Source organism: Neofelis nebulosa, chromosome 8 (genome assembly GCF_028018385.1).
Source record: "Neofelis nebulosa isolate mNeoNeb1 chromosome 8, mNeoNeb1.pri, whole genome shotgun sequence".
Lineage (NCBI taxonomy): Eukaryota > Metazoa > Chordata > Mammalia > Carnivora > Felidae > Neofelis > Neofelis nebulosa.
Genome location: NC_080789.1, coordinates 17,371,721 through 17,388,362, shown reverse-complemented (window position 1 = coordinate 17,388,362; position 16,642 = coordinate 17,371,721). Strand labels below are relative to the sequence as shown.

The 16,642-nt window shown below is 37.4% G+C and overlaps 1 protein-coding gene across 5 annotated transcripts in view; it reads right to left on the bottom strand.

The window, feature by feature from the left end:
* SLC41A2 (solute carrier family 41 member 2) overlaps positions 1-16,642 on the bottom strand; it is a 125,749-nt gene that overhangs the window by 91,052 nt on the left and 18,055 nt on the right. For all 5 annotated transcript variants that reach the window (XM_058741552.1, XM_058741553.1, XM_058741549.1 and 2 more), the window contains one exon: positions 8,079-8,804. In XM_058741552.1, coding sequence (XP_058597535.1) covers positions 8,079-8,633 — 555 coding nt within the window. In that variant the 5' untranslated portion in view covers positions 8,634-8,804. The remainder of the gene's footprint in view (positions 1-8,078; positions 8,805-16,642) is intronic.

The window sequence follows — 16,642 nt, the reverse complement described above, 5'->3', positions numbered from 1 at the left end:
ATAGTGGTTAGGAGGACAGATACTGAATCTGGACCAAGATCCAACCCTCAGCTCTATCACTTAATCACGAAGTATTTTATGTTACAAAACAGAGACAATAACACTTTCCTTATAGTTGTAAGGATTAAAATAAGATGATGTATGTAAAGGGCTTATGGTAGTGCCTAGCCTATAGCTAACCTTCAATAAATGGTGACTGTTAAACTTTTATTCAACAAGTATTTATTGAGAATCTACTCAACCTGCTAGGAATGTAATGGTTAAAAATAAAAAAACAAAATGAGATAGAAAATTTTGATTAGCCCTGTGACTTCTAAAGAAACTCAAGTTGTAAACAAAAACATTCCCACACAGAAAATGGGAGGCCCGGATGCCTTCATCCGGGAATTATACCAAATACTTAGGAAAGAAATAATGACAAAGTGACATAAACCTTAACAAAGGAGGAAAAATGAGAACATTTTCAAATTCATTCACGACACTAGTACTACCTTAATGAAAACTGCCAATGACATTATGAGAAGGACAATTATGGGCTGATCTTACATATGAATTTAGATGCAAAAATCCCAATTCCAATTACAATCAAAATATTAGCAAAATTAATCAGAATTCTAATCAAAATTAAAGAACAATAAATCATGACCAGGTTATACTTATTCCAGAAATGTAAGGTTGGTTTAATCAATATAATTCAAGGGGCGGCTGGGTGGCTCAGTCAGTTAAGCCTCCGACTCTTGATTTAGGCTCAGGTCATGATCTTACGGTTGTGAGATCAAGCCCCACATTGGGCTCCATGTGACAGGGTGAGCCTGCTTGGGATTTTCTCTCTCCCTCTCTCTCTCTCAAAATAAATAAATAAACTTAAAATAATAATAATAACCAATATGATTCGACACAGCAATAAATAAAGGAAAAAAATCATATAATGTTATCAATAAATACAGAGAAAGTATATCGATGAAACTCAACATCCATTCATAATTTTTAAAACAAGCCTTAGCAAACTAAAAAAGAAACTTCCTTAATATGATAAAGAATATTACAAAAATCAACAACAAACACCATACTTCATACTGAACTGTTGAAAGCTTTCTCTCTGAGATCTGGAACAAGATAAGCCTGCTTTCAGCACTTCCATTTTATAGTGCTTTGAAGGTCCTAGTCAGTACAGAATGGCACAAAAATAAATAAGTAAATAAAATATAAAATATATAAGGTTTAGAAAGAAATAATACTGTCTTATTCACAGATAATATGGTGGTATGATGAAGTAATTCCAAAAGAATTACAGATAAATTATTTTTGTTAATTTTTTTAATGTTTTTTGTGAGACAGAGAGAGACAGAACTTGAGTGGGGAAGGGGCAGAGAGAGAGGGAGACACAGAATCCAAAGCAACTTCCAGGCTCTGAGCTGTCAGTACAGAGCCCCATGCGGGGCTCAAACTCACAAACAGTGATATCATGATCTGAGCTGAAGGTGGATGCTTAACCGACTGAGCCACCCAGGTGTCCCAGATAAATTATTAATATTAGTGATTTTAGCAAAATTGCTAGATACAGGGTCAACAGATACACACAAACGTAAACTGAATTTTTTTAAAGAACTATACCATTTATAACAGCATAAAACGTATCAAATAATTAGGAATGAGTCCAGCAAAAAATATAAAAGACTTGTGCTCAGAAACTATAAAACCTCAGAGAGGGAAATTAAAGATGACCTAAATAAATGGAGAGGGCTATTTCATGTACATGTATCAGAAGAGTCAGCATTATCAAGAATCAATTCTTCCCCTAATTATCTGTAGATTCAACGCAATCTGAATCACAACTGCAACACCCCTTTGTTTTGTGTGGAAACCGACAAGTTTTTATACTAAAATGTACATTTAATGCAAAGGGAAAAGAATAACCAAAGCACTTTGAGGAAAAATATGGAGAGAACATTCTCTACTAGATATCAAGATAGTGTGATATTAATGCCAAGCAACATAAATACACCAAAGAAGCAGAATAGAGAGCCCAGAAACACATCTGCACATAAATGGGTACTTCATTGACAGCAAAGATTTTGGTTATGTAATAGTGCAGACACAACTGAAAGTCCATGTGGAAAGAAAAAAACAAAACAAAACAATCCCTACCTCACACTCTCTATAAAAAATTATTCCAGGGAGAGAATGATCTAAATGTAAAAGGCCATGGGCGCCTGGGTGGCTCAGTTGGGTAAGCGTCCAACTTCAGCTCAGGTCATGATCTCACAGTCCGTGAGTTCCAGCCCCGCGTCAGGCTCTGTGCTGTCAGTTCGGAGCCTGGAGCTTGCTTTGGATTCTGTCTCCCGCTCTCTCTGCCCCTCCCCCACTCATGCTCTGTCTCTCTCTACCAAAAAATGAATAAACATTAAAAAAATTAAATGTAAAAGGCAAAGCAGCAAAGCTTTAAGAAGGCAATTAAAGAGAATACCTTAATTACCACAGAATATGGAAAGATTTCTCAAGCAAGAAACGAAAAGTACAAACCATGGAAAAGTAAGGGAAAAGGCACTATATCAAAATTAAGAATTTCTGCTCATCAAAACACACCATTGAGAAAGTAAAACGGTAAGCTGCAGAGGAAGGAAAGATATTTTTAATACATATAACTAAAGGGCTTGTATCCAGAATACACAAATAATTCTTAATAAATCAGTAAGAAAGAGACAAATAATAAAATGGGCAAAAACCCTTTATCACTAATGTCCAAATAAATGATCAATAAACAACATCAGTCATGAGGGAAACCCCCAAGATTTCCAATACCAGAATTTCTAAAATTAAAAAGACTGCTGATACCTTGTGTAAATAGGAATACAGAGCAATGAGACTTCTCATACACAGCTAATTAATCTGTAAATTGGTACAATCATTTGACATATCTAAATTTAAATGCCTGGATATCTTAAGACACAGAAATTCCATTTCTATATATATATATATATATATATATATATATATATATATATATACATACATACACACACACACATACACACACAATAGAAATGCACACACATGTGCACCCAGAATCTGGAAACACCAAAGAGCATCAATAGCAGAATGAATAAACTGTGATATATTCATAACTGGATTAGATATGACAATAAAAATAAATGAAATACAATTTCATAAAACTTACATAATGTTGAACAAAAAAACCAGACACAGAGGACTAGATACTCTATACTTCATTATATAAGGTTTTAGAAGAATTAAGTAAAACCAAACAATGGTGTTTAATGATGCACTTTTATAAAGACAAGGAAGCACTGATTACCTTTGGTGATGAGGTATAAAGGGCAGCAATCAGAAGGGAGCACAAAGAAAACAAATGAAGTGCTGATAAGATTCTGTTCCTTGACCTGATAGTTATATGGTTGTGTCACAAAAATTCACTGAGTTGTACATTTTTGGTTTGTATACTCTGTATGTTAAATTTCACAATTAAAAAGTTTTAAAAAGCATATTTAAATTAAACCTTTCAAAACATTTGTTTTTATAATTTTTAACACTAAAGTTTAATATTACAAACTAATTATACATGTGCTGTTATCTCGAATAGTATCAAGAAATGAACATTACACCACAGGAATGTACATATAACCTATATAAATATTCCAATAAACTATACTCCAACACATCATTCTTATAGATGTATAGATGTTATCATTTTAGAACTAAATATTGAGTGTTTCTTCAGAATAATTGGTATATCAAGAAAAAAATATCAGGGCACCTGGGTGGTTCAGTGGGTTAAGTGTCCCAACTCTTGATTTCGGCTCAGGTCATGATCTCATGGTTTGTGAGTTCGAGCCCCACATCGGGCTCTGTGCTGACAACTCAGAGCCTGGAGCCTGCTTCAGATTCTGTGTCTCCATCTGTCTCTGCCCCTCCCCCACACACGCTCTGTCTCTCTCTGCCTCTCAAAAGTAAACAAAACTAATAAAAAATTTTTTTTTTCTTTTTAAAAAAGACCTACCTGGAAAATCCACAAAATCTCCCCATCTCAATATCTTTAAATTAATTATACCTGCAAAGTTTCATTTTCCCCCCCAGCATTTTTACTGATATATAATTAACATACAACGTTATATTAGTTTCAGGTGTACAATATGATTCCACAATTCTATACATTACTTAGTGCTCATCCTGATAAGCGTACTCTAAAATCCCTATCACCCATTTCACCCATTCCCTCACCCACCTTCCCCCTGGTAATCATCAGTTGTTCTCTATATTCAAGAGTGTTTTTTTATCTTTTTTTTTCTTTGTACATTTTTTCTTAAATTCCATGTATGAGTGAAATCATATTGTTTTTGTCTTTCTCTGACTTATTTCACTTAGCATCATATCCTCTAGGTCCATCCATGTTGTTCCAAATGGCAAGATCTCATTCTTTTTCATGGCTGAATAAGATTCCATTGTATATATACCACTTTTTCTTTATCAATTCATCTATTGATGAACACTTGGGTTGCTTCCATGTCTTAGCTATTGTAAATAATGCTGCAATAAACACGGGGGTGCATATAACTTTCTGAATTAGTGTTTTCATTTTCTTTTGGTAAATATCATCAATAATGGAATTACTGAATCATATAGTGTTTCTACTTTTCAATTTTTTAAGGAACCTCCATACTGTTTCCCACAATGGCTACACCAATTTGCATTCCCACTAATAGTGCATGAGAGTTCCTTTTTCTCCACATGCTCGCCAATACTTGTTATTTCTTGTGTTTTTGATTTTAGCCATTCTGACAGGTCTGAGGTGATATCTCATTGTGGTTTTCATCTGCATTTCCTTGATGATTACTGATGTTGACATTTTTTCATGTGTCTGTTGGCAATCTGTACATCTTCTTCAGAAAAATGTCTATTCAGGTACACTGCCCATTTTTCGGTATTCAGTTGTAGAAGTTCATTATATATTTTGGATATTAACTCCTTATTGGATATATAATTTACAACTATCTTCTCCCATTCAGTTGCCTTTTGTTTTGTTGATGGTTTCCTTCACTGTGCAAAGGCTCTTTATTTTGGTGTAGTCCCAATAGTTAAATTTTGCTTTTATTTCCCTTGTTTGAGGAGACATATCTAGAAAAAGGTTTCTATGGCCGATGTCAAAGAAATTACTGCCTGTGCCTTCTTCTAGGAGTTTTATGGTTTCAGGGCTCGCATTTAGGTCTTTATTCCATTTAGTTCATTTTTGTGTATGGTGTAAGAAAGTGGTCCAGTTTCACTCTTTTGCACGTAGCCGTTCAGTTTTCCCAACACCATTTGTTGAAGAGACTGTCTTTTCCCCATTGTACGTGCTTGCCTCCTTTGTCATAGATTAATAGACCATATAAGCATGGGTTTGTTTCTGGGCTCTCTACTCTGTTCCACTGATGTTAAGTGTCTATTTTTGTGCCAGTACCATTCTGTTTTTTCTTCTTTTTTTTTTTTTTTAAGTAAACTCTATGCCCAATGTGGGGCTTGACCTCACAACCCCAAGATCAAGAGTTGCATGCTCCACCAACTGAGCCAGCCAGGTGCCCCGTTTTAATCAAAACAGCTTGTAGTATATCTTAAAATTTGGGATTGTGATACCTACCAGCTTTGTTCTTCTTTTTCAAGATTGCTTTGGCTATTCAGAGTCTTTGTGTTTCCACAAAAACTTGAGTACTATTTGTTCTAGTTCTCTGAAAACTGCTGTTGTTATTTTGATAGGGATTGCATAAGATTTGCAGGTTGCTTTAGGCAGCATGGACACTTTAACAATATTGGTTCTTCCAATCCATGAGCACGGACTATCTTTCCATTCGTTTGTGTCATCTTCAATTTCTTTCATCAGCGTCTTATAGTTTTCAGAGTACAGGGCTTTCACTTCCTTGGTTGTCTAATAATAGGTATTTTATTACTTTTGGTACAACTGTAAATGGGGTTGTTTTTCTTAATTTCTCTTTCTGCTATTTCATTATGAATGTATAGAAATGCAAAAGATTTCTCTACATGAATGTTGTATCCTGTGACTTTACTGAATTCATTTATCAGTACTAGAAGTTTTGGTGGAGCCTCAAGGGTTTTCTTTTTAATGGTTTTGTTTTTAATGTTTATTTATTTTTGACAGAGAGAGAGAGAGAGAGAGCGAGCATGAGCGGGGAAGGGGCAGAGAGAGAGGGAGACACAGAATCAGAAGCAGGCTCTAGGCTCTGAGCTGTCAGCACAGAGCCTGACGTGGGGTTCAAACACACAGACCCTGAGATCATGACCTGAGCCAAAGTTGGATGCCCAACCGACTGAGCCACCCAGGCACCCCTCAAGGGTTTTCTATATATGGCATCATGTTGTCTTCAAATAGCGAATGTTTTACTTCTTCCTTACCAATTTGGATGTCTTTTATTTCTTTCTCTCGTCAGATTCCTTAAAAATTTAATATACTTTTTAAAAAAAATTTTTTAATGTTTTTATTTATTTTTGAGACAGGAGAGAGAGAGCATGAACAGGGAAGGGTCAGAGAGAGGGAGACACGGAATCTGAAACAGGCTCCGGGCTCTGAGCTGTCAGCACAGAGCCCAACGTGGGGCTCGAACTCACGGACCGTGAGCTCATGACCTGAGCCGAAGTCGGCCGCTTAACCGACTGAGCCACCCAGGCGCCCCTTAATATACTTCTTAACATGGTTCTTTTTATATCCTTTCTCCAACTGATGGTGGAAATTATGTTCCTATTTATGTATGTTTTCCATTTAGATAAAAATATTATCTGTTGAAAGCTTTTTAGTGTCACAAATGACCTGAGATTTCTTTTAGGGAGCAAGCAATGAAAGACAAGGGCATGTTACTCTTTCTCTGACTGATGAATGAAAACTGACAGTAATAGAATGTCACATTTTAACAACTTACTACTTTAGAAAGATAATTATAGAATAGGTAATTCTGTAACCACACTACATTAAGAACTCCTAAAAATGATAAGTAGCATATACATTTTTAAAATGAATAACATACATAAAAGTAATTCACATAAGAAATATCCATAGAACAACTAAGAATGGTCAACAGACATATGAAAACACACTAAACATTAATAATAAAGAAGTTACTTTTTTTAAAAGGCTGCTAATTAAAATATGAAAACATTTTCCTATCAGTTGCCAAAAATGAAAAGGATCAAGAATGTTCAACATGTACTGATAAGGACATAGAAAAATGAAAGTACTTATATATTGAGAGGATTATACACTGGCACAAACTTTTTGAAAGTCAATAGGACAGTGTCTAATAAAATTTTAAACATATACACCTACCCGAATTCCCAGCAATCCCATTTTTAAAATCTAGCCTATGAAAATAGTGTATATATATTTCTAAGTGCATTCATTATAGCATGAGCATGGGAGAGTGAATAAACTTTGGTATGTACATACAATGGAATATCAAGTTCTCATTTTAAAATGCAGAATATCTTTGTTACTAGTTTGGAAAAATATGTAAGATGTATTATTAAGCAATGAAAATAATTTGCAGATATATACGGCACTTCATTTTTATTTCTGAAAAAGAAACTGTGCATGTGTATATATGAAAACATAGAAAAACATACGCAAGTAAACACAACCAATTCTGAACAACGGTAACCTCTGGAGGGGAAGGGAGTTTGGTCTGAAGAGGAAAAACCGGGAAGACTTTTTATCTTGTATTTAATTCTCTGCATGGTTTTCATGCATTTTAACAAGTATATGATTTTATTCAAAAAGTAAAGAAGCATTTAAATATAACATTTAGTGGGTTTTGCATTTAATTGATTTATCCATTTTGGGGTTGCTTTATTATTGTAATACTTTATGAAGGGTTGCTTTACAACCAGAATGAGACCATTCTCTCAGAACTTGTAAAGGAAAACAAACACACACCTAGAAGCAGCAGATTCGCCGCCCGAGCCAGCATGGGTTCATTTCACTAAGGGATAAGTTAGATCTAAAGTAAATGTGTGAGATGAGTAACCCACCTAAAGCACCTAAAGCAACAAAGACGGTGAAGATAAAATGATAAACCCACCTGGACTATATCCAAAACCATGCCGGCTGAAACCGTTCCAAAACCAGCTAGCAAAAATGGCACAAGTATTTGCAGCGCCATGATGCCACTGGATTCCTTTGGTGGCTTCTGGTTGACTTCCACAGCGGCATCTTCATCGCCATCACTGGATGCAGCTTCATTCTGTAACATGGCAGCTGTTTCCGCAGCGTCCCTTGCATCACAGTAATTGTAGCCGGCATAGTCATCGTACTTTGGGCTGCAGCCTGACGGCGCGTGCCCACTGTTGCCATGAAAAGGCGGCTCTGAGAAACTGTGATACTCCATGTGCTGCTCAGATCGATTACTAAAAGTCTGGGCTGCAGCTGGTAATCCCTCTTGCCAAATGCCATTGGTTTTTTTGTGCCTATCTTCCTGGTTTTTCTGGTAAATTACTGGAACCATACTCAACAATAAGTTTAAAAACTTATCAGATTGAATTGTATTTAAGCTTAAAGTCCAGTCTACAAAACCTCCTCCACTACTTGGACCACTACTCGTGTTACTGGTAATAGATCTTCCTTTACTATTAGTCATATTGTCATCACAAAAGACCCTGTACTCCTTAGATCTCAAGCTTCACAAACCATAGCAGGTAAAGTCAGAACCACACAAATGCTGGTTTAAATTAAGACGCTGACTTCATTTTGTAGGAAATAATGTTTCTACTAGTAAAAGATGTTTAGAAGGTCCACAGAGGGATTGGATCTGAAAAGAAGAAAACAAAATCATTTTTAAAAATCAGATTAACTGTCTTCATACTTAAGATTCTCATAGAAAACACATGTTCTTTTTTTTTTAATTTTTTTTTTTACATGTATTTATTTTTTGAGAGACATAGAGAGACAGAGCACAAGTTGGGGAGGGGCAGAGAGAGAGGGAGACACAGAATCGGAAGCAGGCTCCAGGCCCCGAGCTGTCAGCACAGAGCCTGACGCAGGGCTAGAACTCACAAACTGTGAGATCATGACCTGAGCCGAAGTCGGACGCTTAACCGACGGAGCCACCCAGGTGCCCCAAAAACACATACGCTCTTAAACCAACCCTAAGGTATAGGGACACTATACTTTGTGGCCTTAACACATACCTGTTTTGAGCCATACAACTACTTTGTACACAGAAAACAGTACAGGGCTATTGCGCCCAATCTTTGTCAAAAGTTTCTCATCTTTGCATACTTAATGTAGCTGATACCTATGTAAAGTCATCAAATGTCCCTGCAGTCCTTCCTACAGTGGACAAATTTATTAAATAAAGTGATGGCTTCTATTACTTACAGGGAGGTCTCAAAATCAAATCATTACAACTCTTTACATATGTCAGTACGTAATAAAAGGTATATGGCATCATGTTTCAAATGTGTTAAATAATAAACCGTGTAACTTTATTTACAACTTGAATAATATATATTTTATCAAAATGTTATTTTTATTAACTATGACGAGACAATGATAATTTTGCCATAAAAACATTTGGTAAATATCCTAAATACTGCTCAGGGCATTTATTTTACAAATACTTACTGAAAGATCTACTTTGCAAGCCAACCAAAAGAAAGCTTGTAATGCACTTATAACTGAATGCTCTTCTCACAAAGTCTGCTCTTTGTAGACTGCCCGGAGTAGAGCCAGCCCTCACAGGCTGGCCAGTGACCAAATTCTCTCTAAAGACTGAACGAAGAGACACAGACACAGCTGTAGCTGGTTTGAGAGTGATGGGCACTGAGCTGCAGGTTCATACCCCCCCCACCCCCCACCCCGCCAACGCAGAGAGCCTAGGCGAACCGCTGCTGCCGTAGCTGCAGAGGCTTTCAGAACAATCTACTGCAATGGGTCTAAAGGCCTCAGGTCAGAACACTCAGGCCTGCCTTACACTTGCAAGAGCATCCGCGATCAAGAAATCGGCACTTATTTGATAAGGGACAGATGACCCACTGCCCACCCACCAGGTGAGAGTAAGAATGATTGCTGCCCGTACTGCTGCTTTTAGTGAAAACTATTACATCTTTCAATATTTGTTTTCAATTCCTTAGAATGTCTATCTCCTCTCCTGGCATAGGAAAATCAACAGCAAGAAATGGCACACAGAAAAAGAGAAGGAGCTACGGAGGGGACAAGCAGGTGCGAGAGCCTGTCTCATCTACTCATCATTCACTCACTTTTCTTCCTTCCCTATTGTGACTGTGGAGGCTCTTGGAATTCCTACTGGGGAACATTTTCAAATAGATTCTAGGACTCCAGACCTCCTGACTCGGAATATCTGTATTTGAGGCCTGTATATCTTTCTTTTTAAGCTCCCCAAGGGATTACAGTGCGGACTTCTTGTCGACTTGTCCTGAGAATCCAATGAGTAGATTAAGTACTAGTTGCTTTTTTTTTTTTTTTTTTTTTTTTTGCCACTCGCAGGTTGATCTGCATATAGAGAAAAGTCAGTGTTTAAAGAGAATCAGTGTCCAGAGTAAAACCAAGGTCGAGACTAAAGCAGAGGAGAAAACAAGGAGTCCCAGAAAGAGAAAGACAGGCAGAACAGCAGCCTGAAAACCCTTCATGTCGAGATGCTGAGCTGTACTTCTGGAACTTACGAGATTCCCAGCAGCCTTATATGAGAAGATTGAGCGGGTTTCTGTTCCTTCAACCTATTTGCCCCTTTTTATTTTTTTAAATATTTATTTATTTATTTTGAGAGAGAGAGAGAGACAGCACACACAAGTGAGGCAGAATCAGAGAGAGACAAAGAGAGAGAGAGAGAGAGAGAGAAAATCCCATGCTGCTTCGTGCTATTGGCACAGAGCCCAATACAAGGCTGGATCTCACAAACCATGAGACCAGGACCTGAGCCAAAATCAAGAGTGGGACACTTGACTGATTGATTGAGCCACCCAGGAGCCATTGCCCCTTTTTTTTTTTTTTTTTTTTTAATTTTTAACGTTTATTTATTTTTGAGACAGAGAGAGACAGAGCATGAACAGGGGAGGGGCAGAGAGAGAGGGAGACACAGAATCTGAAACAGGCTCCAGGCTCTGAGCAGTCAGCACAGAGCCCGACGCGGGGCTCGAACTCACAGACCGTGAGATCATGACCTGAGCCGAAGTTGGACGCTTAACCAACCGAGCCACCCAGGCGCCCCCATTGCCCCTTTTTAAAGAGTGAGCATTTCACTGCCTCAAAGAGATCCTCAACTAAATAAAATATAAAACAAACCCCAAAGGGATTGAGTTTTAAGACAAATCTATTCTACTGAAGGGCCTGTGATATATACAGGGAGTTTCTTCCTTTTGAAGTAGAATTATCAGGTTGATCAAAACAGAAATGTGGAGAAATGTAAATAAATCAGAAAGAAGCATGGTAGCATCTGTACCACCATCCAGTCACCCTAAAGTTCAGAAAACTCAAAATGTGTCCTTGGGAAACTTGACCAATTAACCCTAGAGAGAAAAATAAAGGAGAGGGTAGGGGTGGGGAAGAGAGGAATTTCTCAAGACATCTCTGTTAGAATATTTTTACGGCTAAGCACAGTCTACACGGTGTTGGCCAAGAGCGATCCAGATGCAAAGACATGTCCAGCTCATACTTTTGTTCCTAATATTCTCATTTCTGCATAAGCTATTCAGAAACTGAGATGGAGAGATAGATACTCATCGGGGTCTCTGTTGACAGAGACCACAGAATAGGGCTGAAATCCAGCCCAAGCCTCCATTCTCAGGGCTACCTTTTTCTGGGAAGCACTGTACAAATTTCAGGGGCACCTGGCTCACTCAGCCAGTAGAGCTTGAGACTCTTGATTTCGGGGTCGTGAATTCAAGCCCCACAATGGGTGTAGAGATCACTTTAAAATAAAAATTTATACAAATTTCCATTTCCTGCGTGAACACATTCTTCCTCTATTCCATGCAGTTCTGGTAGGCCTATCAATCAACAGTATCCTACCCTCCAGACTACATGATGACAAATGGTTTGAGCAGAACCTACTTCCTCTCCCGGAATTTCACATGCAAGTAAAACTCTGGATTGTGAATAACTTGTTCCACAAGTGTTCCACAAGACAAGCAAACATGTCTAGTAAGTTTTAATTTAATAAATGAGTGACATCTTGCAATACAAGTAATACAAGACACCAAACATCACATGATCACAACTGAGCCAATGGTTCTGAAATTCGCTTTGATATACCAGTGCTTTGGATTACAAGCATGTTCCCAGAATGAATTATGCTCACAAACCAAGGTTTCACTGTATTTTTTTTCTTACTATGTCCTGAGTGCCTACTGAATGCTGAGACTAACATAATTAACAAAATAGGCACCATTCTTGCTTCTAACAGATTTTACCTTGTAGTGGGGAGGAAAAACAACCAGGTGAGCAAACAAATGAGACAATTTATGATAAAGGCTATAAAAGAGAGAGCTGATTTAATGAAGAGTGAGTAAGTTATAGGACTACCTTAATGTGGAGGGTCTCTGGGAGAGTTTACTCACTTCCCTTTGGAACAACATAATTCTGAAGCTGTCCCTTTATCTTCCACCTCAAAAAGTCCCCTCTACCACCACCACTATTAGTACCACTTGAAGGAAAGCCCATCTACATTAGAAGAGGATCCACAGAGAGAATCAAAGCCAGGAGATGAAAGGGTCCTGACAACATAATTAGAATGTCTATTTCATTTATTTTAAGCTCATTCCAGCGTTGTTGTTACCAATTATATGGGCCAATAACTCTTCATTGCATAAGCTAGTCTGAGTGGTGTTTTTTGTCCTAACATCTTTTTTTGTTGTTAAGAATGCAATTTGGAAATAGTAGGGATTACCTTGTTAGAGGCACATGCCCTGGACCACATATCACTATTCTGCACTGAGGAATATGTGTTTATTTTTATTTTCTCCTTCATTTTATCAAGTTAGTGACTGATCACCAATTAGTCTAATGCTTGGTTACTGACAAGTTCCATTACCACTCTTAAAGACTCCTTAAACTTTTTTCTTTTAAAAAAATCACCTAGGGGCACCCAAGTGGCTCAGTTGGTTGAGCATCAGACTCTTGATTTCAGCTCAGATCATAATCTTGCGGTTCATGGGTGAAGCCCTGCATCAGGCTCCATGCTGACCACACAGAGCCTACCTGGGATTCTCTCTCTCTCCCTCTCCCTCCAAATAAATAAATAAAATAAAGAACTCATGGAAATAATGGATTACAATCGAAATACTTTGTGGTAGATTTAAAATGAGTGATGTACATACATGACCCCAAATAAAAATTGGTTACTCTATATTGTTGTTTACCCATGAATGAGTAAAAACAAGTAAAAAATTTTAAAAATAAATAAAAGGAATTGGGCAAAGTTTCCCGTAGCTTTAAGGTGCTTAAGTTAAAGAATGCCAGTGGAGGGGCGCCTGGGTGGCGCAGTCGGTTAAGCGTCCGACTTCAGCCAGGTCACGATCTCGCGGTCCGTGAGTTCAAGCCCCACGTCAGGCTCTGGGCCGATGGCTCAGAGCCTGGAGCCTGCTTCCGATTCTGTGTCTCCCTCTCTCTCTGCCCCTCCCCCGTTCATGCTCTGTCTCTCTCTGTCCCAAAAATAAATAAAAAACGTTGAAAAAAAAAAAAATTAAAAAAAAAAAAAAAAAAGAATGCCAGTGGAGATATTTATGGCTCATTCTTCAACTTCTTAGTAGATTACATTAATCTAGTATCAACCTAGATGAGAAGAAATAGTGTCTTTAGAACTTTAGTGGAGTGGCCGAGGCTTAAATTCTGAATTCTTGCTGTCAGTTATAAAGTGACAAACTCTAAGAAAAAATATTCCACTATTTTATTCACTAATGGCCAGTATTTCCACAAAACAGAAGTTTCAAATTAAAAAAACAAAAAAATCAGCAGTAGAGTACAAGTAGAATGATTAAAATTGTGGCCTGGGACTTTTTTTTTTTTTTCCAAAATTGCTAGATGAAAAATACATATTTATCTATACTACTCATCTAACGTCAGTGAAGGTATCGGGCATAATTCAAAAACCCTAGATTAAGTGGCTGCATCAAATACTGTTATTTAGCAGTTTTGTTCCAAAGACTCTTTAGGTGCTGAGCACAACCAACACAGGGACAATTCTATTTTAGTGCCTTAGATCCTTGTTACTCCAAGCATGGTTTATGGTCCAGCAGCACTGTCATCACCTGGGAGCTTGTTAGAAACGCGGGATCTCCGCTCTCATCCCTAGCCCAACCTGTGAATCAAAACCTGCTCTTCTAATAGCATTCCCAAGTGATTTGTGTACACATGAAAGTTTGGGAAGTGTCTCCCAGTACATTCAAAAAAGAATCTGATTTACGTTCATTACACTAAAAATTAGATGTTGTGAAACTTTCGAATGTGAACAAGGATGTGAGCACTGGTAATACACAAAACACTACTAGTGCAACTATAAACATTATACTGCCTTGGAAAAACATTGTTGTATCCTAAAATTAAAGATTCTATGCCCCACATTTCCGCAAATTCCACCCTAAGTTCATATCCTGGAGAGACTCATGCACAGTATACTAGAAGACACATAAAATAATATCCTTAGCAGCATCTTCATACTAGTAAAAAATTGGAATTAACTCAAGAGAAAACATAAATTGTGGGATATTAATACAATGGAATATATGAAGAAGGGTAGGATATAATCACAAACTTCAAGAGAATGGGTATATTTGAGTACGTGGTATAAAAGCACACAGAGAGCTTCAAAGGTATTGGTTATATTTTTTCAGCTTGATAGTGGATATCTGTTTCTTACTGTTCTTTATTCATATAGACTACATGAGTGCTTCAGTAAGAATGATATTGTAGATTTTATTTTACTCCCATGATTGCTGCCCTCCTATAAGAGAATTATCTCCACCTGTTGAAGGGACTATGAGAGAATTCTACTTCCTCATCTCCACTGACAGCAGATTTGGCCATGTGACTTGAATTGGCCAATGGAATAAGAGCAGCAGCAACACCTACAAGCAGAAACAGTTCGGCTATGTCTCCTCTTCCAACTGTCATGAGAACGGCATGTCCTAGGTTAGTGCTACTTCTTCAGACTGGGTCCTGGGACAAAGACCCATGCAGAGCCCCAGCAACTGCGGCCAATACGCAGTAACCCACAGGCAACATGTAAAGCGAGAGAGAAATAAAGCATTGTGGTTGAAAGCCATTGAGAGTTTGGAATTATTACCACGGCATGATCCAACAAAAGCTACCTAAAAGTAAGTATGTAGAAAAGGACCCTGACCCATAGATTCCTACCTATTTTAGTTGAGTCTCTGAGCACTTAAGGGTTCCATCTACAGTTAAAGAATTTTGTAACAATGGTTTGCAAACATTTAGATCTCATGAAACAGTCAAATTTCTCCCCAAATTTTACCAAAAACAATCTTTCCCACTTGATGGCTGTTAGAATGGCCATCAACAGGACAAAAGATAACAAATGCTGACTAGGATTGGAAGAAAAGGGAACCTTTGTCCACTGCTGGCAGGATTGTAAATTGGTACAGCTATTATGGAAAAAATATGGAGGATCCTCAAAGAATTAAAAATAGAACTACCATATGATCTAGCAATTCCACTTCTGGGAACATATCCAAAGGAATGATCTTTAGATCATTGAAAAGATATCTGTAGCCCTGTGTTCAGAGCAGCATTATTTACAATAGCCAAAACATGAAACAACCTAAGGGTCCACTGAAAGGTAAGTGGATAAAGAAGTTGTGGCGTGTGTGCGTGTGTGTGTGTGCATGTGTGTGTGTGTACATAGTGGAATATTATTCAGCCATAAAAAATAAGGAAATCCTGCCATTTGCAACAACATGGATAAATCCTGAGGGCATTATGCTAAGTGAAATAAGGCAAAAAGAGAAACACAAATACCACATGATCTCATTTATAGGTAGAATCATAAGAAAAAGAAAAGAAAAGAAATGAAATGAAAAGAAACGAAAAGAGAAGAAAGAAAAGGACCCAAACTCAGAAAAAGGATCAGATTTGGGATAACCAGAGATGGGGCCAGGGGAAGAGAAGGGTGAATTGGAACAAAAAAGGTTAAAGAGTACAAACTTCCTGTTATAAGATACACAAGTACTAGGGATATAATGTGCAACATGACTATAGTTTCCTCTGCTCTATGACATATAAAAGTTGTTAAGAGAGTAAATCTTAACAATTCTTACCACAAGCAGGAAGGGGTTTTTTTCCCTCATTTCTTTTTATTCTCTCTATATGGCTTGATAGATGTTAACTTACTATAGTAATTACTTCACAGTCTAAACTTTATGCTGTAAACCTGAAACTCACACAGTGACATATGTCACTTATATCTCAATAAAACTGGAAAAAAATTAAATAAATATATATATATAATTTTTTAAAAATTTAATGATCTTCTCCAAAAAATAAGCGTACATAATAATCTCTATCAAAATAACACCAGTATTCTTCACAGAGCTAGAACAAACAATCCTAAAATTTGTATGGAATCAGAAAAGACCCCGAATAGCCAAAGCGATCTTGAAAAAGAAAACCAAAGCT